Here is a 27,117-nt window from a genome sequence, read left to right as displayed (position 1 = left end):
GCTGTGGCACAGGGGCTTAGTTGCTACACAGCACGTGGATCTTCTCGGACCAGGGCTCAAACCTGTGTCCCCAGGTGGACACAGGTGGATTCTTAACCTCTGTGCTACCAGGGAAGTTCCCAAACATAATGTTTACATAAAAAAGTATTTGCTTCCACATAGACTATCTCTGAAAGAGACACAAGACACTGGGAACAGTAATTGCTTCCAGAAAGGGGAAGTGAGTGGTTGGGGAATAGGGGTGAAAGGTAGAATTTTCACTCTGTGAATCTTTTTGGTACCTTTTGAATGCATACCATATGAATGTATTAAACTCTTAAATAACTTTTTTTAAGTACCACGTAATAGTCCACCAGAGTTTTTCTTTACTTTTTAGTTTTAATTATAGCTTACTTACACTTCAAACTGATTCTGTGAACCTAACAAAGGAAGAAGCAAAGGTTCAGGGCAGAAATCATGAATGTACAAAAATTATTTCTTCAAATCACTTTTTAACAAAATTTAAAACTTCATAGAGAAGAAAAAACTTTGCAATCTATAAAATCTGTGTAATTAGCAATGAAATAGGGAGGGATGTTTTTAAGCTTTTAAGTCAAGATTTTTTTCATCCTCTTTCTCAGACACCATTTTAACTTTGGGGTTCAGTAAAAAATATTTTTGAAGAGATTTTATATTCTATACCCCTAAAGAAGAAAACATTACTTGCTTGCTATTAAATTATGTAAAGCAAGGGCATTCATTTGCCTTTCTGCAATAACAAAATATAAAATCTCCTCAAATGATTTCAGTATGACTTTTATTACCTAAAAAACAATGGAATTTGGAATTTAGGGTAATTCCATTGTAGTTCCTCCCAAACCAGTAACAATAAATCATAAAATCTAAGAGGTAGAAAAGGCTTTAAGGATAATTTAATTCAATCCCTCACTTTACAGATGTAGAAACAAAGGCCCAGGAAATTTAAACTCAAACGTGCACAACTAACAGATGGAAAAAAAAAAAAAAAAAACTGGAACCTTGATGTTCTTCCTCCCCAACCAGTATACTTTCAAGTCTTGCCTCTAACAGGATGTAAAGTTACTGAAAGTGTCCTTCAAATTTCTTTCTTGGCTCTACATTTTAAATAAGTTTCCTGTGAGAGTAGTCAGAAATGATCACTATTTAATAAAGAAAAACAAGGAATAAATCATCAGAAGTATATTAATTAGTATAATCTCTTGAGATCAACAACACATTGGTAAGTTTCTGAAGTAGAAGTGCATTCCTAAATAAGTAGACCCAGGGCAACAGCTAGCAAAAGGGTAAAGAAAGTAATTTTATTCTAAAATAAATGCCAAAAAGTCAACTTTATCAATGTGAATTATTTTTAAATAGAAATAGGAACTAAACATACATGCATCAAATTGTACCTTCACTCACTGACATGAGCACACCTCCAACAAGTTAATACAGGGCAAATACATTAATATATACAAATAAACGTACACACCCAAGTAACAAGCTACAGGCTCACTCACTATTTCCTGAAACCAAAATCTTCACATAAACATACTGCCAAATGCAGCAAAAAAAAATGTAAAGGAACATACATATACATGTATGTATAAATACCAGAACCCAAAGTGACATGTAGCCATATAACATAGGTGCTTATATAGTATGTTTAAAAACATGGCCTAGTCAGAAATAGCCCAGACAGAAACAAATGGTGATCTACAAAACACCCAGTAATATTGTAAGCTTTTCACTACCAGTGAAAACTCAACAGTTCACCCTAAAATTGAGTTTAATAAAACGCTTACGCCTTAAAGAATAGAAACAGAAAAGGAAACCTGATTCTAAAGCCACCCACCACTGCCACTGAATCTCTTATAAGTTGAAAATGTGAAGACAACTTCGAAGACAATACAAACACAGAGAGGGTGGTGACTCCTATCTAAAACAAAGATTATTTACTAAATGAAATCACTGAAAGTAAACAGAGAAACTTTCTGTAAGGTGAACTAAATTCTTTTTACTTTAAAGGCCCTGCTAGAGACTTGCTGCTGCTCTAATTCATTACTTGGGGAGGCAAAACTAAAAAAGCTGTTGGTGGGTTCAGGTGCTGTGGGAGAACCCACAAAAAATGGTCTGAACTGAAAATCTCCATCTCCACCACCCCGATTTCGAACTGGTGTACTGTCCAGAGGAAACTTGGAGTTGTTCCCTAGGAGAAAAATAAGGGAAGAACTTAAGCATCTATTTCCTTACAGATCTTTTGGAACAAGAAGACAAAGTCATTCAATAAATATTGTAACAGAACTCAACTCCTATGAGATGGCTAAAACATAAAGCTTGGATAAAGAAAAGGACTATGATGGTCCCCTACCCTGACCACAGTATATATACCATACCTTCTTCTGTGAGCAGTTTCCAATGATAGCCATTATCTCATCACCAAAAGTAATTTAACACAATGAAATACTTTAGTAGAGCTAGAATTTATAGTACCACAATTTCATTCATTATCTATTAATCTACATCAAAGGAATATCATATGTATTCGTGTGTGTGTGTAAACTTTTGTTTAAGAACAAATCTTTTTTTAGGATTTCCATAAACACTCTGGAAAACATATGACAACCATGAAAACCTGGCACATATTTATGACCCGAGATCAATTAGAATAGCCTTAAGAAAAATTGTACAATAGATCTAATAAAATAAGCATTTAACAACTTCCACTGAACACATCCTTGGCTTTAGTTACATAACTAAAGGAGAACGCTGACTATATCTGCTTCAAGCCAACAATGGTAGCAAGAGGTAAAAGTATTAGAAAGGTAAGTGTGCACAAAAAGAGGAACAGGTAAGAACTGGTGAAAATGAAAGAAATCGAAATAAATGTGGACAGTGACAAGGAAAAAATAAGAACACCTATAATGCCCACAAACAATAATACTTTGATTGACTAAATCATAGGATTAACTGAAAGTTAAGAAGAAACTTATTTTTGTTTTGATTCTCATATCTGATATTTTTCATCTCATTACTTCATGCCTTTTCTAGGACATCCTTCCCCACAATAAAATTCAAAAAATGAGGTTTTATAAAAATCCAGCTCAAGAATTTTTACTTTTTTGTGTGCCAAAATTTATTAATAGCATAGTAAAAACTATTGGATTCTGTTATATCAAGAGTAGTATAAAGGGGAGAACTCAGGAAGAGATATGAGATTCATTGCATCTGACAAGGCATCTAATAAGCAGAAAAGCTAGACTGTACATTTCCATGGGGCAGAAATTCTATTTGGATAATCCTTATATACTCATTGCCTAAGATTATGCCTAGTAGCCTGGCACATGAATCATGTTTGGTAAATATTTGATGAATGTCTGAATGAATAAACAGAAGAACAAACCAAACAACCAAAAATAACTTAAGAACTGTACAATCAGTATTGTCATGTGAAAGAAACTAAAACATGGCCTTCTCAGAGGATAGCAAATACTTAAGAGTGTGGGCTCTGAAGATAGCTCTGTGACCTTGACCAATTTACTTAAACTTTCTGTTCCTCAGTTTTCTCATTTGTAAAATAGGGATGATGATAATAACACCTACCTCATAAAGTTTTGAAAATAACACAAATACATGTAAGGTTATAATAGTCTCTAGCACTTAGTAAGGAATCATTAAATGGCAGCTAATATTATTATTATTACTGCAACTAAATAGCTTTTCATTTGAAGTGGCAATTTGCAACTTTAATTTTGGAATTATTTACTCTCTGTTCAAATAAATTGAAGATGTAACTTAAATGTAAGCAAATAAAATAGATAAAAGTAATGATGGGCAGGTTGACATGCAGATGAAGAACTTAGAGCCTACTACTACTCTAGGTCTCTGGAGTCTCCACTAACTGCTTGGAATTATGCAAGGCACAGTGTGAAAAATCACTGATTTAAAGAACAGATATTGGATATTACATGTCATTTCTTACCTAATGGGAAGCCAAAAACACCAGACTGTACAATCATAGATGGTTCAAGGGTACCATCTTGGTTAGCAATAGTGATATTTCGTAGCCTAAGGCTATCATAAAGGCCTTGGAGCTTTTGATACTGGCGATTTCTCTCCATAAGTTTCTCAGAGATGTCACTGAACTTTTTCTTGTATTCTTCTAGCACTTTCTTCATGGAGGTGACCTCCCCTTTCATAGAGGTCAATTCTATATCCTTGCTCTGTATTTGCTGAGTATATATCTTCTCCAACTGTTTCAGATGGCCCTCAGCCTTGCTGAAATTGTATTCTTGATAGAGACGCTCCTGGTGTACCTGTCCCAAGACAGAAAAGAAAGATTTAAGGTAATAATGCAAAATTGTATATTTTAACTTTATATTGATACAAACACAGAAAGAAAAGAAAGACACACATACTGAGATGTTATTACTTTAAAGTTTAGAACGAGGTTAAGAAGCAATTAGGATGTACAATAGGATGGTTATTATAGAAAATAATATGCCATGTCACTAAATGCATAGAAAAAAAATTTGGAGGAATATTCTCAAACCACTACCAGACTACCAAAAAGTATTTGTTTAACCTTAACATGTGACATGTAGCCCAAAGGTTTCTAATATATAATACTATATTTCAAGTAATCCATAGTGTGGATAACAGATTATAAGATAGCCCCCAATTATCCCTGCCTCCTAGTACTTACATCCTCCCCTTGAGTGTGGACAGGACCTGTGATTAGAATACAGGAAAAATGACAGGATATGGCTTCATCAGTACATTACATAAGAATATAGGGTTTGTCTTACTAGCACACTCTCTCTCTCTCTTGCTGGATTTGTGGAAGCAAGAGGCCAAATTGGAAAGGCCAACAGGCAAGTAACTAAGAGCAGCCTCTGGGCAATAGCCAGCGAAATACTGAGGTCACAGTGACTTTAAGCATAGACTTTATAACCTTCACAAAAATTAACTTGAAACTGATTACATATCTACATGTAAAACACCAAAACCATAAAATTCCTATAAGTTAACATAGGAGAAAATCTAAACGATCTTGGGTTTGGTGGTGACTTTTTAGATAAAATACCAAAGGCACAATCTATAAAAGAAATAACTGACAAGCTAGACTTCATTAAAATTAAAAATTTCTGTTCTTCAAAAGACAATGTCAAGAGAATAAAAAGACAAGCCACAGACTAAGAGAAAATATTTGCAAAAGACACATCTGATAAGGTACGTCCAAAATATTTTCAAAAGACACATCTCATTAAGAACTCTTAAAACTCAACAATAAGAAAACAACCCAATTTTAAAAAATGGGCCAAAGACCTTAATAGACACTTCACCAAAGAAGATATACAGATGACAAAAAAGCATATGAAAAGATGCTCCACATCATATGTAATCAGGGAAATGTAAATTAAAACAATGAGATACGACTACATACCTATTAGAATGACACAAATTCAGAACACTAACAACCCCAAGTGCTGTCAAGATGTAAAGCAAAAGGAACTCTTTTATTGCTGGTAGGAATGCAAAATGTTATCACCACTTAGGAAGATAGTTTGGCAGTTTCTTACAAAAGTAAACATACTCTTGCCATACAATCCAGCAATTGTGCTCTTTAGTATTTACCCAAAGGAGCTGAAAATGTATGTTTTGCATACAGATATGTGTAGCAGTTTTATTCATAATTACCAAAAGATGGAAGCGATCAAGATGTCCTTTAGTAGGTGAATGGATAAATCTAACAATGGAATTCAATTCAACACTAAAAAGAAATGCACACTATCAAGCCATGAAAAAACATGGAGGAAACAAATTCATATTAGTAAGGGAAAGAAGCCAATATGAAAAGGCTACAAACTGTATTATTCCAATTATATGACAGTCTGGAAAAGGCAAAACTGTGGAGACAGTAAAACTATCAGTGGTTGCCAGGAGTTGGTGGTAAGGAGAGATGAACAGGTGGTGCACAGAGGATTTTTAGGGCAGTGAAGCTACTCTGTATGACACCGTCATAGTGCATACACATCATTATATATTTGTCCAAACTCATGGAATGTACAACCCAAAGAGAGAATCCTAATATAAACAATGGACTTTGGTGGGAGATAATGATGTGTCAATGTAAGTTCATCATTTGTAACAAATGTACCACTCTGGTGGGGGATGTTGATAACGGGGAGGCTGTGCATGTGTGGGGACAGGGCATATAGGAAAACTCTGCACCTTCCTCTCAAATTTGCTGTGAACCTAAAACTGCTTTAAAAATAAAGTCCATTAAAGAGAATAAAAACGAGGCCCTCAGTCTGATAGTTCATTAGAAAGTGAATGCTGCCAACAACCACATGAGCTTCGAAGCAGATCCTTCTCCAGTCAAGATTCAGATGAAACTGCAGCCCTTGTCAACACCTTGACTGCAGCCTTGTGAGACCCTGAGCAGAATCCATGCGTAGACTCTTGATCCACAGAAACTGAGATAATAAACGTGTGTTGTTTTTAGGCCACTAAATTTGCTTTTTAAGCCACTAAACTTGTTATACATCAATAGACAACTACTACACACAGAAACCAATTTTGGCTTATCTTTGGATTCACTGTCCTTTACATATTGACAGAAAGTGAAATATGACCACTCTTTTTTTAAACCATTTTTTAATTTGCCCATTCTATATAGTTTGATGTAACTCTACCAAGTCTGGGTTACCTGTCCCTATAATGTGGTCCCATAGCACTTTCTACTTCCCTTATCATTATCGGCATGAAAAACGTGTTGTAAATGTCTGGGTTTTTTCTTTATCTTTATCGCCACTAAACTGTAGCTTCCTTGAAGCTCCTTATATATTGTTCATTACTGTATACCTAGCACCTAAGATGGTGCATGAGATATAAGTGTTTCCTGGCATTCAAAAAACTATATGTTGAAAAAATATACATATATATATAAAATGACTAATAGGAAAAAAGTGAATAAATGAAGTAGAGAAAAATCATTTCTGGCTACTAATTCATTCACTGGTTTCCACCACATCTGAAAAGATGAGAACAATACAACATGTTCATGTTCAATCAATACTACCCCCTCCAAATTGGAATCTACTTTAAGACAGAATGTCTATTCATTCAGTCAGTAAGTATTTACTGAGACTTAAGACCAGTAATGATGGTCACTGAGGACCCAGAGAAATACAGGAATCAAAACTTGACCTAAAGAGCTCTCCTAACTAGAGAAGATGAACAAATATATAAATAATTACAATACAGGATAAATAATACAACAAAGGTAAGCATAAGAAGATACAGGGTCATGTAAGAGGAACACCTTACCTAGAAAAATATAATGATAATATTTACTTGACAGATGACAAATAGAACCTTTAAGAAGCATTATTATAAATGCATATACAAGATATAACAATGTACTCAAGGACATGATAAAAGTTCTCCACGGGAAGGCCTTTCTAAGAAGAAGCCAAAGGCAGAAATCAAAAAGGGAAAGAAATAAGTATGTGAATTTAAAGATAAAAATGCTCATCACAGCATTTTTTAGAATAACTTACAAATTATGATACAATCCAATCATTAAAATTATGATTACATCAAATACACAAAAATTTTAAACTCTGTATGTCAACAAAATCAATGAAGACTAATAAAAAATAAGTGGAAAAAATTTCTAGCAACATCTGAGTTAAGTATATGTATAGATAGAATTCTTTCTAATCAGTAGGGAAAAAACTACAGCAACTAAAAAAACAAACTGAAACAGGCAATTAATAAAAGAAAAATACATTAAAAATACAAGAAAATGTGTTCATCTAAAAGTCATCCAAGAAATGAATATTCAGAGAGCAATAAGATTCTATTTTACCCATATCTAATTGGTGAGTAGAAAGTATGGAGAACAAGCACCCTCCTACACTTCTTAAGGGAACACAAATTGACATGATCTAACTGGTGGGCAACTTAAAAATACTACAATTTTTAAAACTTTGACATGTTTAAATCCACTTTCAGGAATTTAAACTTAGCAAAATATTAAGGATATGAATTTAATGATAACTGCTCATCACAGCATTTTTAATAATGGAAATAAATTATGATATATTATGACCATTAAAATTATGATTATAGAATGGTTAATTTTTAAATATTTAATAAAATACTCATAACAGGCATAATATATTATCAATTTACCTGGCCACTGAAACAGTGTCTGTGGTATTACCCTATTTTTGTACAGACAAAATATATATATTATTTTGCCTATATACAAAATATATAGACCTTATTTATTTATTTATTTATTTATATGCAGAAAAAGTCTAGTAGGGACTTCCCTGGTGGTCCAGCGGTTAAGACTCCACACTCCCAATGCAGGGGGCCCGGGCCCAGGGAATTAGATCTCGCATGCCACAACTTAAAGAGCCTGCATGCCACAACTAAAGAGCCCACATGGGGCTCCCCTGGTGGCACAGTGGTTAAGAATCTGCCTACCAATGCAGGGAACACAGGTTCGAGCCCTGATCCAGGAAGATCCCACATGCCACAGAGCAACTAAGCCCGTGTGCCACAACTACTGAGCCTGTGCGCCGCAACTACCGAGCCGACGTGCCACAACTACTGAAGCCCACGCGCCTAGAGCCTGTGCTCCACAACAAGAGAAGCCACTGCAATGAGAAGCCCGCGCATTGCAACAAAGAGTTGCCCCTGCTCGCCACAACTAGAGAAAGCCGTGCGCAGCAAAGACCCAACGCAGTCAAAAATAAATAAATTAAATAAATAAATTTTTAAAAAATAAAGATCCCGCATGCTGCAATGAAGATCCTGAATGCGGGAATGAAGATCCCGAGTGCCGCAAGTAAGACCCAGAGTAGCCAAATAAGTAAATAAATAAATATTTTAAAAAGAGAGAGAGAACACAAAAAAGGAAAAAGTCTAGCAATACACAAACAAAAATATATCAACACTGGTTATCTCTGAGTGATGGAATTATGGATGGTTTTTAATTTTCTTCCTTTTGGATTTTCAACAATAAACATATTACTTTTGAAAAAAAGAAAATTTATTAAAAATAAAGTTTTCCATGCATTCATTAAAAAATAAATACAAACACAGCGAAGGAAAAACATTAGAAGCTTTCACATGTGCCTCAAATCATACCCTCCAGAGAAACTAGCCTAAGCACTAACCTGATACGTCCAGAAGGCCAGTGCTCGGGAGCTAATGTCCAACACAATCTCTGGTCGAAGTCCCGCCAATACCATGGCTTTATATTCCTCTGATGGACTGAGCTCTGTGCGGACAATATCTAGCTTTCCAGAAAGAGTACTGTTGCAGGCAGGGCAGATAGCTGGTGAACGACTAAACTCACCACTGCCATGCTGATCACAGAATATATGAGAGCAGGCAGTGACCCATGCATAACCAGAGAGTTTGATGCGACACTTGCGATAGTTACAAAGCAGCATGTCTTCACACAAAGACATAACAGATAATAAGGTTTCCAGATGCTGAAAAGAATCCAAAAAAGGGGTAAATGAAAAAGTCAAATTGCAGTAAAATTAAATAAATAGATAAGTAAAACGTTTTTACTCTATTAAGACAAAATAATGTACCTTTTATTAGGCTTTTGTATTTATTATAATAAATATATAATATTGATTTCAGTCACCCAACAATTCTGGGTTCCTTCTTTGTGCAAACCACTACCAAGGCCATGAAAAAACTTTTTAAGGAAAAAGTTAAAGACACAGGTGGTTCCACATCTTACTTACAAGTCAAAAATAATATGTTCATGGAAAAAAGAGGTTTAGGAACATTTACAATGTACAAACAAATAAAAATTAAATTAGTGCTTTTGCCATTCCTCAATACCTAAACAAAAATCCAAATTTATTACCCATTCATAGTTCGCTAGAATATTTTAGTATCCCTTATCACACTTGGCAGATATAAAAGTCCAGGCACTGATTTCAGGCATTCTTTAATGCAAAGTATTTTAAGTTACGTTTTTAGGTTTTCATATATGCTGATTCCTCAGATTCTTTACTTGTGCTGCCTTGACTAAAAAAGAGTAGTAATCTGATAGTATTAAATGGAAACTAACCTAATTCATCCAAGTAGTTGACATTATGAAGCCCGAAAATCTAGCAGATTTTATCACCAATTAAACAACTCACCTAGAATGCTGCGCTTCTATTTCAAACATTTGAAAAACCATATAAATACAAGTTATTTTTCAATATAGTGTTACTGGAGTTTTACTAATCCAAACTAGGCAGCAGTATTCTGAATATACCAAAATTAGTCATATGTTGTATAAAATAATAGTAACACACCAATTATACACCAAGGGAAAATGGTCACATTTATGAACTGATAAATTCCGTCAAGAATGTTGCCTTGGTCATAGGGGTGGACAAGGATGCTGACACCTTTACCCCAAATGCCCCAGCTGAGGGTGTCTCCACAGGTATAGGCACCTGGCGGCCGGAGTTACGAGGCCTATTTTCCCTCCGGCAGGGCAATATGCCGAGGGGAAGCAGAAGAGATGGAAACCTGAGGCCCTTCTCAGGCAGAGCGAGAAGCGCAGCTCATTCCAAATTTTCCACAAGGTGGGAGAAAGAGCCAATTTTAGTGAGCTGTCCAGGTTACCGAGGACCAAGTTTTGAGGGTTAGACTCACGGAAACTTCAAATTCGCAGCCCGCTTTCCGCGCTCGAAAGAGAAAATACTAACAATACTAATACCAATAAAATATCTAACCGGAGGCGCCCAGGAAAAGCGCGGGAAAACGCCGTTGCCTCCTCAACTCCACGACGAGCGAGGATACGCCGCGGACGTCGCGACTACGTCTGCGGGCGCATGCGCGGAGTCGCCCGGGAGCCTGCGCGGGGGCGAGCGCCCGGGTTCCCGCCGCTCAGGATCCTGGGACCCGCCGGGCTGTGGTCCTGCACTGTAGGCGGTGCAGCCCCAGGTACGTGCATCTCAGAGAACAAATCTGACTGGGCCTGGCCTAGGTTTCCCACTTGGGAGCCCCGCAGATACTGTCATCGTGTGCTCTTTTCAGCCCTCGACTGGCACAAGAGTGACATCCTAGCTGTCATGGGCCTAACACTTGAGGTCAGAGTAGAGTGCGTACCGTTGAGAAGCTAACAGCCTCTGAATACCCGCAGGTGTTTGTCCTGGGAAAATTTGGGGAGTTACCGACTGGGCAACAAAGGCTTTCTAAGTATTTAAGGGAAAAGTCCCCCAAATTGTGTGATACCTATAATTTGACACCTAACACCTCTGTGTTGAGGTGGATTCTGCCATTTTTTTAAATCCATCTTGAAATAGACATCTTTCCAGCTTTTCCACATCCTCTATATAACATTAAAGAACTTTTCTTGATTCAGAGTCTGCATTATGAACATTCATTGCAGCTCTAGGAACGAAGCGATAGGATCGTGCGTCACAGCTGTTTTGAGGTCATCTGCCTGTGTACTTTCCTGGACCTGCTTGTAATTGTTTAAATATCTGTACTGGCTTTATCCTAATGCTGTTAACTGTCACTTTTTCTGTTCTGTGCTTACTGTATGACTTTCTGCTCAATCTATGAGTCTATTAGAATTCATATTAGAAATTAAGCCGAGAGCTTGAGGGGTCCTCAGGATACATGCCTTAATGCTGTCTTTTGTCACCACCTTTCCAGATTATGTGAAACCAGTATGAATTAGTAACAGAAACAACCCAATAAATCAGTAACACAATGGACGCTAAGCCCTGCAAACCCCTTTATGGGTTGTGAATCTGTATACTAAACCTTTCTCCTTCAAACAGAAACCTATCCTGATTAAACAACTTTCTGCTCATTTTTTGTCTATTTGCAACTAGTTCATAGTAATCAGGGTCATCTTGGCCTTTGTATACTTTTCCTAAAACATCTTCTGACAGTTTAGAATAGAAATTCAATTCTAGTGGTACAAAATAGGTTTGAAGAAAATTAGGGGTTCATGTGTAAACCATGTAATCCTTAATATGTTCTGGTTATCTGAGCCTTTTGTGCATTTTCTGGTTTTAACTATGCCAAATGTAGAAATATTACTTAAAGTACAATAAAAGGGTATAATCTCATTTCAAGTTATAAACACAAAGCATTCAAATTCTACCAGTACCTAACTTTATGATTCTAGCCAAGTTACCTTTGTGCTGCAGTATGATCCCTTCCTGCTTCTTCATCAGTATCGATTCCCCGATGATACTGATTCCCCAAACCTTAGTGTTACCCACACCATTTTCTCTCTAAATCAGTTTCCAATTTCCAACCCATTTAGCTAAAAGCCTGTATGAATTAACACACACACACACACACCCCACACACATTTTGGGATGGGGGGAGAGAACCTGTTTTGCCAGATAGGAGAAAAGGGGGGTGGCTACAAAGTCTTAATATCCCAGTAGACTGGAACACCAGGAATTGACACGTTTCTTGGTGGCATGTTGTTGGCAAAACTAGTAAAGTAGTCTTGTTCAGGCTTGAGGCAGAAGCAGGCCTCTGCTCGACCTGTGACCCTGCCTGGACTGCGTGCCTGCTTGCACACCTAACAACTGCTGCTAGCAAATCAAGCGGTGCTTACAATAACAAAGGGAGTGGGTCTTGGAATTTCTTGAGCCCTGGGGACCTGGCCAGTCCCCCACGTTCTGGTAAATCTTGTGACTCACATGGTGAAACCAACAGTATTGTTAAAGTGAATCCAGATATGCATTTTTGCACACAAACTGATGATATCAATTTGCGGCCTGGAATTATAAACGGAAGCCCCCAGAACTCCAATCTGAAGTCTCACCTGTGGGGTGGATGCACCATCCGGGACCCTTCCTAATTGGGGCTCTAGATTGCTGTCACTCGGGACTTTCCAGCTGCTGTTTGGATCTGGAAGTAGGTGTCGGCCCGATTCGGTGATGTATATCCTGTCATGTTTCTCTAATATCCTTATTCCTTTCCTTCTAATGACTGTATATTAAAATTAAGTTTAATCACCTTTCATTAAAGAATTGATTAAAGCTGTTTATTTATGTGAAACAAGTGGTTATTTTGCCAACGAATCCAACAAACCTTAAAACTGAAAGCAGGCTTTCGGCAAAACACGTATCCTGTTCTCTCATGACATAGACAAAACCTTCAATGGCTCATTTCTAAGGTGCTCCTGGAGATGAGACCACTGAAATCAATCAAGGCTGGGATACAGAGACCCATCCACCAAAAAGAGCTCTTTAAAATATTGGTTTTTATTATTAAATATCAAGCTTATCAAAAATGTATGGAGAATGACCACCACTCAGCTTTAATAAACCTAAACCTTACTCACATTTGATATTTTTAATGAGGTAACAAATTACAGATACAATTGAAGCTTCCCCTGTGTACACCTCAATCCACTTTCCTCTTACCTCTTCAGAGGTAAACTAGCCAGATTTTGGTGTTTATCATTCTCATGCATGCTTTTATACTTTTAATATATGTATGTACATCAAACTTTGTTGTGCATATTCTTTTTTTCTTTTTGTCAGCTTGTGTATTCAGAGCCCAGTGGAGAGTGGCTCTTTCTCACATGGGTAAACTTACATCTCAGAATCTCCAGTGAACACCGTAACTGCCGTGTAGACTATTTATTTCAAGCTGACCAGTCTATTGTCTCCCTATCACATTTTAATAAGAAGCACAGAATTGTGAAAGGTTGTGGGAGGCATGTAGGGAATTATTAAACTGTTCAGCGACAAAAGGCACTGATGATACCCTGATGCCATCACACTAATCATAGGAATAACACGGCCAGTGGACTGAAGATACTTAAAATCGAACAGACAAGGTGCCCCCACTTGAAGAGTGCCAGACTGGGCACAGGTGCCATTTGCTTGTGACACTCCTTTTCCTGTATTTTCGGGATGGACCCACACTCTTTATGATGGGCACTTCCCTCTTCACCTCTTTACTTTTTTTTTGAATTTTTGAATTTTACTTTATTTTTTTATACAGCAGGTTCTTGTTAGTCACCCATTTTATACACATCAGTGTATACATGTCAATCCCAACTGCCCAATTCATCACCCCCCCACCCCCACCCCCCACTTTCCCCCCTTGGTGTCCATACGTTTGTACTCTGCATCTGTGTCTCTATTTCTGTCCGGCAAACCGGTTCATCTGTACCATTTTTCTAGGTTCCACATATATGCGTTAACATATGATATTTGTTTTTCTCTTTCTGACTTACTTCATTCTGTATGACAGTCTCTAGATCCATCCACGTCTCTACAAATGACCCAATTTCGTTCCTTTTTATGGCTGAGTAATATTCCATTGTATATATGTACCACATCTTCTTTATCCATTCATCTGTCGATGGACATTTAGGTTGCTTCCATGAACTGGCTATTGTAAATAGTGCTGCAGTGAACATTGGGGTACATGTGTCTTTTTGAATTATGGTTTTCTCTGGGTATATGCCCAGTAGTGGGATTGCTGGGTCATACGGTAATCCTATTTTTAGTTTTTTAAGGAACCTCCATACTGTTCTCCATAGTGGCTGTATCAATTTACATTCCCACCAACAGTGCAGGAGGGTTCCCTTTCCTCCACACCCTCTCAAGCATTTGTTGTTTGTAGATTTTCTGATGATGCCCATTCTAACTGGTGTCAGGTGATACCTCATTGTAGTTTTGATTTGCATTTCTCTAATAATTAGTGATGTTGAGCAGCTTTTCATGTGCTTCTTGGCCATCTGTATGTCTTCTATGGAGAAATGTCTATTTAGTTCTTCTGCCCATTTTTGCATTGGGTTGTTTGTTTTTTTTAATATTGAGCTGCATTAGCTGTTCATATATTTTGGAGATTAATCCTTTGTTGATTCATTTGCAAATATTTTCTCCCATTTTGAGGGTTGTCTTTTTGTCTTGTTTATGGTTTCCTTTGCTGTGCAAAAGCTTTGAAGTTTCATTACGTCCCATTTGTTTGTTTTTGTTTTTATTTCCATTACTCTAGAAGGTGGATCAAAAAAGATCTTGCTGTGATTTATGTCAGTGTTCTTCCTATGCTTCCCTCTAAGAGTTTTACAGTGTCTGGTTTTACATTTAGGTCTCTAATCCATTTTGAGTTTATTTATTTTATTTTATTTATTTATTTATTTATTTATTTGCAGTACACGGGCCTCTCACTGTTGTGGCCTCTCCCGTTGTGGAGCATAGGCTCCAGACGCGCAGGCTCAGCGGCCATAGCTCACGGGCCCAGCCGCTCCACGGCATGTGGGATCCTCCCGGACCAGGGCATGAACCCATGTCCTCTGCATGGGCAGGCGGACTCTCAACCACTGCGCCACCAGGGAAGCCCTAGTTCCAGGCTTTTACAATTAAAAATATGACTGCAATGAACTTTCTGTACATGCCTCCTTGAATACACATGTCAAGAATTCTTATAGAATATAATACTCAAAGACCAGGTATAAGCATCTTCCAATAAACTAGATGTTGCCAAACCATTCTCTAAAGTAATAACATAAATTTCACTGCCACCAGCAAAGATGAGAGCCCACTACTCCAGCCTCGGCAACATGTTTAAGTGTCAAGGTTGTTTTGTTTTGTTTTGTTTTGTTTTCATTTTTGCCCATCTGATGGCAGTGAAATGGTATCTCAGTGTTGTTTTAATGTGGAAACCTTTTGTTACTAGTTAGATAAAGCATCTTTGCATGTGAATTACTACTCAGGGATCCTAATCTATGAATTGTCCGTTCATATCCTTTGATCATTTCCTTGATTTAAATGGAGACTTTGTCAGTTACATGATGTGCAAATATAAGTTTGAATTTTAGTGTATACAAATTTATCGATCTTTCCTTTTTGTGCTTTATTTGTACTCCAGTGTCATAGTCTTTGCTTTTCTACAGGATTAAAGTTTTGCTTTTCATTTATAGATCTTTAATCCATTCTTCCTAAGAAGTCTGGATAAATTCTGAAAGCACAATTTGTGCTTACATATCACTTATACCATTTAACTGGTTACTTTATGTTTCAAAATGGTATTTTTACCATGAAGTTTGATTTTGATCTTATTCAGATATTTTAAGTACATATTGGCTATATTATGAGTATTTATGCACCATGTTTCTCTAAGAGCTTCAGAGATAATAATCTTCCCCCCTTATTATCTTTGAATCTTATTGTCAGCATCATCTACTCTAAAACTAATTTGATACTTATATTTGTTTTAATAGAAGAATCTAAAGAATAGGTTTCATATTCTAACAGAAGTTATTATAGTTGCATACCATTTGTGTGATTCTGGCATAAGCACAAGTATTAAATTTCATTCCAAAACACAGTGAAGTATACCAAACTTCCAATATTTGGATGTATATTTTGTACCCCTTGCATGTTAAATATACCCTCATGGATGTAAATAAAGAATATAGAGCAAAAAAATCTGTAAAGTATAATTTAGCCAAAACAATTGAGAATATTTCAACATTAAATATAAAGCAAAAAAAACAAAGACTTTTTAATCATACCTGAGTGGTATGTGCAATTTAAATCAATGAAAAATTTCCAATGAAATGTACATAATAAAAGATTTCCTACTAAATATTAGTAAGCTTTTATATATCTATTCCTCACATACACAGTTTGTTTTGGCAGCCATTCTTCATTGCCTCTTAAAGGATCAAGCATCATAATCAGATATTAAGTAGACTCATTGGTATCCAGATAGTTTATACATCAGAGTCAAAATTTAAGTCCCAGTTATTCCATGTAAATGTCTTGCTGAAATGCCATTAAAATGGTTGTTATTTTCCAGGGATTAAAAAAAACAAAATTCTATGGAGATCTTAATTAACTTCAAATATTTTTTGAGTATCTATTCTGGGCCAGGCATTACAGATAAGCAAGTTATCCTGCTTTCATGGAGTTTACAATCTAGCAAACAATCAAAGAATAATAGAAGAAAATATTTTACTCTGTTTTTTTGCTGCCTCTTACATTTTTGAAAGTTGATTCTATAAACCATTTCTGGTGAGAAAAGTCAGTGTCCATCTTTAATTTGAAGAATCATCTACCTTCATGCTGCAAAGAAGAAGATATTTTTAATACTTCCCTGAAATGTGTGAATAACTACTCAATAGAAAACTGAGTAAACCATTTAAAATTTATACATGAATGACTTCAGGGTATGTTACAATAAGTCCCAGAATCAACTGACTAGAGCTCTTTCTTTCATAGCCCTAGATCAGTGCTATTCAAAAGCAATTGCAATCAAAAGGTTCTCTATACATTAGATCCTCATGTTTTAAAATTAGTGGGGTTTTTTTTAATCACAGGTATATTTTCTTAACCTAGAATCACCACCTACTTTGCAATTGTTTGACTCCGCAAAAATCAGATGGCACTAACGGACAGCCAACCCATCCTCATGGTGCCCTGAGTGAAGACAAGTCAGCTTAGATATATGACGGACTAAAATCCCACTACTTAAGGCTCCAAGCAGTGAGAGGAACAGCCATCAAATATTATCTCTAATCATTTTAATAAACATTTTAATAAATGTTTTAAGAAACATCACTACAATCACTACAACTAACTTTTTAAAAAAGTCAGTCAAGAACTAGAACCATTAAGTATCAACTGGACCAGCTAGATAGACAAAAAGAGGAATTAGATGATAAATAAATTAGTGCCAAAAACAAGATTAATAAGTAAATGTTATTGGAACAGTTATATAGAGATATAGACTATAGACCTTATTACCATACTTTGCCTAATTCTGGAACTAAATTAGGCTTTGTGTGCTAGGGGTAAAGATGATGAGGGATAGACCAACTGGCAGAAAGATGCACATAAGCAATAAAAACAAAGAATTTCTGATAACCTCTTAGGCAGATGTCAGAAATTGCCAGGTAGTACAGTCTAAGATAAATATAAACATGGACTCTGATGATAAAATAGCTAACATCTATTGAGCATTTACCACATGTTAACAATGTTCTAAGCCCCACACATTTATTATCTAATTTAATCTTCCAAGTTAAGTATTATTCCTTTGAGTCAGGTACTATAATTATCACCTTCTAAGATATAAAGACCCTAAGACTCTGAGATGTTAAGAAACTTGCCAAGGTTACACAGCTGCTTAAGTGATACAGAATGGGTTTGAACACAGTCTGACTCCAGAAGCCATGTATAACTACTATGCCAAGCTACCTCTCAACATCTTTAGTTGACTTTTTAAAAAATGAAATTTGTAGCACCTTATCAGCTAGCCATGAAGTCACTAAGCTGAGTTCTCACAGATTCATATGTATGTCAAATTTCTCAATTTCAACATAAGCCTTACCATAAAACAAAAATGCTATTATTATCTATTGTATATCCAGGACTTACAGCTCCCAAGAGTTCCAGGCTGGGAAAGAAGTGAGACTCCAATCTAGTCTCCCGAAGTTTCATTTCTGCAAAAGACACAGCCAAAAGCTAAAAAATTATTTCAAGTGCTGATGTTACTTTGAATTATTCGTATTTCCTATATTTCACCCTCATATGTAACCCCATTCTGTGCTGAAACTAGCAGGTACAAGAATATGAGCCTGTCCCATCTGGGTTGCTTTAAATAACTTTAAATTATACATGAATATCATAAAGTCAGAAAATACTGGTTAGCAAGATCACCCATACAACCCAATTCTAAAGACAATAATCCCTAGTATTTGAGTATATCCTTTCAAATGACTTCTCAAGTAAACATAAGCATATAAAAATGTTTAAGCAGAAAAAGGATTATACATATTGCACTGTAACTTGTTTTTAAATTAATGTATCATGAATACTGTTCCATTTCAAGAAAGACAAACCAGTATCATAACTTTTAGTGATTGTACAGTATTGTATTTTATTATCTTGATTTTAAAATTGATTTAACCAACTCTGGGGTTCTCTTAATCTTATATATAGACTAACAAAATAGTGATTAGTTTAATACTGTCAAGTTAAATAGTTAATAGAATTATACCAGTTATCAGTGTTTTTTCTGTACTGTTTGAATTATTAGATTAAGGATTCTAGACCCAAGTTCTGTCTGTCTCAAAGAGATATCACAAAAGATCAAAGCACAACAAAATGTTGTAGTAGCAAATTCATAATTCAAAGATTTAAGAATTACCTAACATCACAGGCTAGATTCCAGTAAAGATTTCAAGACACAGAATTCAATTACAGGTGCTTACCCTAGCTTTAGTCTGCTCAGAGCATGTGTTTAATCAGGGTGATCAGCTGAAACATGAACTTAACATGCGTTTCATCATGGCAAACTGCAAATGACTGACTGGTAAAGGACAAACCACCACCAGCTCCTCATCCTTAAACCAGGGAAACTCTGTTAAGGTTAGAACTAAGGCCCCTTCAACTACCACTAAATTTCAGCCTCTAAGAAAATTGAGCCCCCGGGGACTTCCCTGGTGGTCCAGTGGTTAAGAATCTGCCTTCCAATGCAGGGGATGCAGGTTCAATCCCGGGTGGGGGAACTAAGATCCCACATGCCGCAGGGGAACTAAGATCCCACATGCCGCAGGGCAACTAAGCTCGTGTGCAGCAACTACAGAGCCCACGTACTCTGGAACCCGTGCACCACAACTAGAGATAAGTCGCGCACCACAGTGAAAGATCCCATGTGCTACAACTAAGACCTGATGCAGCCCCCAAAATAAATAAATAAATATTTTTTTAAAAAGAAAGAAAATTGAGCCCCCCAAATTGCTAGGTGATTAGAAATTCAAATGAGGTGAAAATGAAGGTTTTCTTTTATACTTACCTGTGGTATCAAATGAATCCAGCTTGTATCTAGGAATCAAGTTGAGCTATAGGATTTATCAACTATTTGGCATCATCTCTGGAAAATAAAAAATTAATAAATTTTAAAATATGCAGGGGCTTCCCTGGTTAAGAAAGTGGCGTAGTGGTTAAGAATCTGCCTGCCAATGCAGGGGACACAGGTTTGAGCCCTGGTCCAGGAAGATCCCACATGCCACGGAGCAACTAAGCCTGTGGGCCACAACTACTGAGCCTGCCCTCTAGAGCCTGTGAGCCACAGCTACTGAGCCCACGTGCCGCAACTACTGAAGCCTGCGTACCTAGAGCCCGTGCTCTACAACAAGAGAAGCCACTGCAATGAGAAGCCTGCGCACCTCAATGAAGAGTAGCCCCCACTCGCCGCAACTAGAGAAAGCCCGTGCACAACAACAAAGACCCAACGCAGCCAAAAATAAATAAATTAAATAAATTAATCTTTTAAAAATATATGCAAATGCTCTGACTATAAGACTTGAATGCACACCAGCCTACTCCACACCAAGTCACACCCATATAGCCTCAAGGAAAATTAACCTCAAAGAAAACTGTTCATTCTTTATTTGAATCTCTTTTCAGCAGTATAAATTGACCCATCTACTTGGAGGATGTTATCAAATGCCCAAACTCAGTATCAGACTAGGGCAGGACTTCTGTACAAGCTCCGCTATTTGTATAAATTTAAAATTTTGGGTAAAATTGTACGATAAATCTAACCAACCTCTGAAAGGTTATAAAAGTCAACAGTCTAACAAAAGAATAGGTATGCAAAAAGAAGGAGCCGTGTGCTGGCTGCAAACAGAGCTTGGCAGCCGTGGGATAAATGGCATGGGTTACTGCCAGTCTCTCCAAGTTCACAGGGTATGTGATTGCAGAAAACACTCGTAACCACCACAGGATAACCACAGTCATTAAATTCACAAAATCCTTTCAAAAAAAAAAAAAAAAAAGGAAGGAGCTAAGAACTCCTAAGAGTCAAATAAATGAGAAGTCAACCTAAAATAGTCAGCTTTTTTTTCAAAGCATGTTTCAATTTCATTTGAGCCAGTGTCAATTATATTTAACCTCTACTTCTGTTAAAGTTTTATCACAATAAACTACAGAAAACCTTCCCTTGACATAGCAAATTTGAATTAGCATTCTTTGGAGCACAAATCGGCCACAAGATGGCACTGTAAGAAAGAGGCTTCAATTTGTTCTTCCAGAGCTTGAGTGTAATCTGAACTTTTAGGTGAAACAGACTGGACACAAAGCTCATCACCTAAAATGATGAGTGAAACAGACTAGACACAAAGCTCATCACCGTAAGCAACCTTCATACTATTCCCTACTCTTCACCTAATAACTAACTAGAAAATTCTATTACATTTAATGATCATTTAAAATTATTAACTATATGTTAGAGTTGTATTTTTATCATGTTCCTTTTCATGCAGCAATGGGGAAATTTAAAACTCCACAATCTCAAATACAATCTAGCTAGAAAGACAACACTCATGAAAATTAACCTTTATGGTAAGTACAAAATAAGTGGGAGAGAGAACCAAGTAATGTTAAGAAGAATCATTGGTCAAGGAAGCCTTCATGAAAAAAAAAGGTAGGTCTTAAATAAGCCTCAAAATTGCACTTAGAATAATATTTATTATATATATGAGAGTTGCTAAGAGAGTAATCTCAAAAGTTCTCAACACAAGAAGAAAAAATTTGTAACTAGGTGTGGAGATGAATCTTAACTAGTATTATGGTAATCATTTTATAGTATATACACATACTGAATTATTATGTTGAACACCTGAAACTAATATAATGTAATACATCAATTATATCTCAATAAAAGAAAAATTGCACTCTCCAATAGGTTAACACCACATACAGCCTAAATTTAAATTAAACTAAAAATTAAATTCTTCAGTCACATTTTGATTGCTCAATAGCCTCATGTGGCTGATCGCTACCAAATTGGATAGTACACATAGAATACTTCCATCATCACAGAAAGCTGTGTTGGACAGCAGTGCCTTAAAGGGTGGGTAAGACTAAAATAAGCTGACAGACAGGAAGTAGTAGCTATCATTCTTAAATATTCCTACAATCTGTCAAGAACTATTGAAACCATTTCAAACTTTACAACAAAAGTTTTTCTCATATTTACAAGGAAATTTGAGGCTCAGAGAAGTTAAATAAATTCCAAAAGTCCATCTAGCTATTAAGAGCCAGGATTTAAACCCAATTCTGTCAAAACTCCATATTTTCACTTCACAATGCCACTTCCTACGTGAAATAAGAAGCAGATCTACAAAAGATGGTTTGCTTTAGAACGTATTAAGAATGGCATACTGGCTCGGGGCTTCCCTGGTGGCACAGTGGTTGGGAGTCCGCCTGCCAATGCAGGGGACGCGGTTTCGTGCCCCAGTCCAGGAGGATCCCACATGCCGCAGAGCGGCTGGGCCCGTGAGCCATGGCCACTGAGCCTGCGCATAGGTCAGAAGGAAAATGAGGTGTTTCAAGTAACTCAGAGATATAATCAAAGTGTTATTTTACTCCTTCTTGTCCTATACTTGAATGGTGCTTTAGTTATTCAAAATGTATTGGAGATCAGCAGCATGAGAAATTAACTAAGGGAACATAGGAAGCAAGACTTATTGCGAGATTTCACCATTTCTTATTGTGAGAGTTTCAACATTGTCTAACCTCAAAAGTCCGTGTCCAAGTACTTCTTACACAAAAATAACTATAGATTTAAAAGTGTAACTTCTCTATTTGTCTCATCTCACAAACAAAACCCAGACTGCAAAGGGCCTGGTCTTTGTGTCCTTGGCACGTAGCACAAAGCCTAGCACATAAATCCTGATGATATATGATGCCTTTCCCAATGTGTGATGCTCCTTGCAGGATTCTAGTCAGGCTTCAGCAAGTGTTATTCTACCACCTGAAGGCCATTGTATATTTACTGAGTTGTTTAGGAAGCTAAAGTAAACATTCTGTAAATACCGCATTAACAATCAATGACCTGCTCATTTTGTTTCCTATGGCAATAAGTTCTTCAAAGGACTGGTGCTCAAGGGCAAAAGGTACATTTTACATGTGAACAGATGCTTCATGAGGCCTGATAACAAACCACAAATTGCTAATACTGAATCAGCTGATGCTTCTATTTTAAGGTTATGTTATCACTCAATTTTACTCAGTTCCATTCCAACTTACTCAGTGCCTACTGTGTATCTCCCACTATGGGATACAACGGTAACTCGACGAACCTCTCTTTTTTAGATAGAAAAGGCACATACACATGTGAAACAGAGAACACTGTAAGGCATCATATCTTGGTCAAAGTTCAAGTACTTACATTTATGATCCCATCAGCGTTTAATCATTCCTACTGAGGATGTCCAAATCCAATCCCCCTTGATTTTTAGGGGTCTGCAGCAGATGTTACAGAGGCTTTCACACTGCTGCTTCTGGGCTGGCATACACGGTGCTGAAGACCTAGGCCTTCCTTCCTCAGTGGATTCCATCTTCAACCTGAAGCAGAAGGAAAACAACACAAAACTTTGTATAGGAAGTAAAAGCTAGATTGGTTGCTTGGCACCGTCCTCTTCTAGAGACAGCTCTGTAAGGCGGTACTATCAGAACAAACACCCACATTTTATTTCCCATTCACTGTCAGTTATTTTAGCCAAGAATACCGATTGTTTTAACCTCTTAGTGCAGGAGGAATCCACTCAGAGCACATATGAAATGAAAGTGGTGAGATCAGAAACACTGACTGATCATACAGCTCATCCCAAGAGACCACCATTTCACCCAATCCCAGTGCCACTGCTGGTGGAGCAAAATAAAAATGAAATAAAAATATAGTACCTGAGGGCTTTGGGTCAAAACAGCAATAAGGAATGATTTTAAATCAATATGAAAAGGCAATAAAACCTACTCTGTTAACTTCATATTTTATCTATTTCATAATACTTTGCCTATCTTAGAATTTATAAAGCACTGTCCATATATGTTCATATAGTACCTCATTTTGCAAGTACTATGTCATCTCCATTTTATAGGTATACAAGCAAGGTTTAAATAAATGGCAGGCAACTTAGCTTAGTGGTTAAGATAATGGATTTTGAAGTTGGACAGAAGTGGATTTGAATCCTAGCTCCCCCATATATTTGCTGTGACCTGGGGCAAGTTACGCAACTTCTCTAAGTCTCAGAGTCCCTTTCCGTAAAATAAGGACAAATACCACCTACCTCTTAGAACTGTTGTGAAGATTAAATGACATAAAATAAATATAAAATACTTTGCACAGTAGCTGGCATGTAGTTAAATATTTAGTATGTTGTTTGTATTAAGTGTCCAAGATCAACCAGCTAATAAGAATGCAAATATTCTGCCTAAAATTTCACACTTTCACAATAATCTTGAAGCCAGGAAAGTCACTCATGTACTCATAAATGCCCTTCCAAATCCAAGATTTGTGTCTTTTAAGAAAAAAAAAAAAAGTTTGCTTTCCCCTTCCTTTCATTCTTTACTTAGCAATGAAGACTCCAATGTATTATAAATAAAATTACTCCATAACAACAAAAGCATACTTCCATTGAAAACTAATTTTTCTCCCAATCAGCAAAACCTCCTAACTGGAAAACTAGATGTTTCACAAGACATGATCTAGGCCTTTTAAGACTTTTAAAATAGCCTTGGAGGAATTCACAAAGGCTTCCTCTTTTATTTTGCATGTTTACAGCCCCCAAAACATTTCCGTTTTTCCTAACAATGCGAAAATATGAGTTTACTCACTCAACACCATAATTTCAGAAAGATATCCAGCCCGTATTCTGCCAAGTAAACGTGGCAAGCATGCTCCTTCTGCACTTGTGAATACGAAGACCATGTGGCTTCTCTGATTCACACTGTCATTCTTTCTCAACATTAAATATGTGTTCACAACAAAATAAACCATCCCTTACTTAAACTGAAGTGGGCAAGGATATATTCACATAAAGGCCATCAGCATGGCTTTGGTTATGATAGAAAATCCTTTATTGCTCAATCAAGATATTTAGGGTGTTGGTTTCTAGTCATCACTATGTGCACAAAATAACAGGAAGTACTGCATACTTAGAGTCCTTATAAACAAGAATATATCAAAACCCAACTGAAATGTCACATGTTGACAAATGACTTACATACAAGGTTTTTCATTTTGAAGGGAATAACAAGATGTAAACCACCTAAATGTACATCAACAAAGGTTAAATAAACTATGGTATGTACATACATAGATTTCTATGTAACCATGTTAGAGAATGTGGACTTCTATATTTTCTCACTTGGAAATCCTAAGTGGGAAAAGTAAGATACATGGTAGAGTATGTATAGAAGAGGGGTAAGTACATATATTTGCTTATATACGCATAAAATATCTCAGGAAGGATATACAAGAAATTATTAACACTTACTGAGGAGGGGAATCAGGCTTAGGAGACTTCATTATGTACACTATGATCCCTTTTGAATTTTGAACAATGTGAATGTATTACCTATTCAAATAACATAAATTTAACAGTAAAGCTGGAGAATTATAAGGGTTATGAGGGATCTACACTTGGCTATTACCACATTCCATACACTAGTTTATGTCTCTCTCATACCTTCTACCTGTAAGGATAACACATACATTATATTCAGATTAATGTATGTCACTCAAAGTCACCAGGCAAACATTTTGTGAGAAAAATAATATCCACAATAAATTTATTGCTTACTTCTAGAAGGTATGTCACATGGACTACTGTTTGGACTTTGTATACTTTGATCTTCAAAAGCTAAGCCTGGGACTTCCCTGGTGGTGCAGTGGTTAAGAACCCGCCTGCCAGTGCAAGTGATATGGGTTCGAGCTCTGGTCCGGGAAGATCCCGCATGCCGCGGAGCAACTAAGCCCGCGCACCACAACTACTGAGCCTGCGTGCTACAACTACTGAAGCCCACACGTCTAGAGCCCGTGCTCTGCAACAAGAGAAGCCACCGCAATGAGAAGCCTGTGCACCACATCGAAGAGTAGCCCCTGCTCGCCACAACTAGAGAAAGACCATGCGCAGCAACGAAGACCCAACGCAGTCATTAATTAATTAATTAATTAATTAATTTTTAAAAAGCTAAGCCTAAGAATAGTTCAATGACTCACCCAAGATCACTGGAGGAGTAAATTGTGGTGCTGGAATTTGATTTAGGCTTGCACTACACTAAGGCCCCTCATCTTTTTCAGTATATCCTAAGCTTTTTAGGGCACAGTGCTGACATTAAAATTGGGAGCTCCTTTTAGAGCTCATTAAAATCACCTGACTTCAGAGTTTGCAGCCTAGTCCCACTAAGAAAGCCGAACTGCTCTGAGCAAAGACCAGGGCAAAGACAACATCCACTGCAGCTCCCACAAACCCAGTAAGAACCTGGTCCCTGAAGATACAGGAGAATTAAAACTGACTAGTCTGAACTCCTCCTCCCAAGATCTACCCTCTCACTAAGGGAGACAGAAGTCAAAACAGCATTGAGATAATAACAGTACATTTTCCTCCAAGCAAAATGAATCCAGGCATTTTGCAGAAACACTATGTACATGAAGCAGAGTCTACTGTTCCTAGGTCACCCTGTCTCGGAGAAGGAAGGCAGACCCAGTCCAGCAGAGGCCCACGTGGAAACAAGCCAGGCAGATCATTTCACTTCCTTCCTCCAATCTCCACACAGCCAAAATTAATCGCCCTGTAGCTCACCCACACTCCAAGGCTGGCTTGAAATAAAGTCCTGCCACCAGGATACAATGGCTCAAATTGAAGAGAAGTTCAAAACAATTAGGAAGCAAAATTAAGTGCACACTCACCAGCCCACCACCAAAAGGAGAGAGAGCAGTTGCAGAGACAGGAAGTAGCTTTGAGAAGTGGCCTCAGAGCCTGATTGGCTAATGATGATTCCCTCCTCCTTTACCCTAAAAGGTGCTGAAATGATGCAACACCCCCCCTTCATTGCCTCTTTAAGGACCAATGATGCTACTTGCACTGTTTTTAGATTAAACTTTTTTTTTTTTTTTTTTTTTTTTTAGCCTGCGGTACGCGGGCCTCTCACTGTCGTGGCCTCTCCCGTTGCAGAGCACAGGCTCCGGACGCGCAGGCTCAGCGGCCATGGCTCACGGGCCCAGCCGCTCCACGGCATGTGGGATCTTCCCGGACCGGGGCATGAACCCGTGTTCCCTGAATCGGCAGGCGGA

General features: G+C 37.2%; 1 protein-coding gene and 2 non-coding genes across 9 annotated transcripts; all 3 read right to left on the bottom strand.

Moving 5' to 3' along the window:
* Window positions 1-566: 566 nt before the first annotated feature.
* On the bottom strand, window positions 567-26,782 carry CCNB1IP1 (cyclin B1 interacting protein 1). 7 transcript variants are annotated; one of them, XM_060096542.1, is made up of 9 exons: window positions 26,627-26,646; window positions 23,212-23,387; window positions 19,831-19,908; window positions 18,411-18,475; window positions 17,383-17,450; window positions 17,013-17,096; window positions 9,195-9,515; window positions 3,980-4,313; window positions 567-2,206 (listed from the first exon to the last, which is right to left on the bottom strand). In XM_060096542.1, exons 6-9 carry the CDS (start codon window positions 17,064-17,066, stop codon window positions 2,004-2,006), a joined length of 912 nt encoding a protein of 303 aa, XP_059952525.1. In that variant the 5' UTR covers window positions 17,067-17,096; window positions 17,383-17,450; window positions 18,411-18,475; window positions 19,831-19,908; window positions 23,212-23,387; window positions 26,627-26,646; the 3' UTR covers window positions 567-2,003. The 7 variants fall into 7 exon arrangements, with proteins under 7 accessions (XP_059952525.1, XP_059952522.1, XP_059952526.1 ...); XM_060096539.1 differs by lacking the exons at window positions 17,383-17,450; window positions 26,627-26,646 and adding an exon at window positions 26,734-26,782; XM_060096543.1 differs by lacking the exon at window positions 17,383-17,450 and having other exon boundaries at window positions 18,411-18,497.
* On the bottom strand, window positions 17,388-17,535 carry LOC132489679 (small nucleolar RNA SNORA79). The gene has a single exon (XR_009532070.1). It is a non-coding gene; the product is annotated as a small nucleolar RNA SNORA79 (small nucleolar RNA).
* Window positions 19,256-19,332, bottom strand: LOC132489692 (small nucleolar RNA SNORD126). The gene has a single exon (XR_009532081.1). It is a non-coding gene; the product is annotated as a small nucleolar RNA SNORD126 (small nucleolar RNA).
* Window positions 26,783-27,117: the final 335 nt, after the last annotated feature.

Source organism: Mesoplodon densirostris, chromosome 4 (genome assembly GCF_025265405.1).
Source record: "Mesoplodon densirostris isolate mMesDen1 chromosome 4, mMesDen1 primary haplotype, whole genome shotgun sequence".
Lineage (NCBI taxonomy): Eukaryota > Metazoa > Chordata > Mammalia > Artiodactyla > Ziphiidae > Mesoplodon > Mesoplodon densirostris.
Note: the sequence above shows the minus strand (reverse complement) of the source record. Positions and strands in the feature narration are given on the sequence as shown.

Bases quoted from the DNA above. Each gene is read 5' to 3' on its own strand.
- CCNB1IP1 (XM_060096539.1), bottom strand. From the start codon at position 17,066: ATGGACACTGACTTTTCTCACCAGAAATGGTTTATAGAATCAACTTTC. The intron at 4,314-9,194 runs GTTAGTGCTTAG...GTCTTGGGACAG, and splicing joins TGGCCTTCTGGACGTATCAG to GTACACCAGGAGCGTCTCTA. The intron at 2,207-3,979 runs GTAAGAAATGAC...TTTTTCTCCTAG, and splicing joins TGTTTTTGGCTTCCCATTAG to GGAACAACTCCAAGTTTCCT.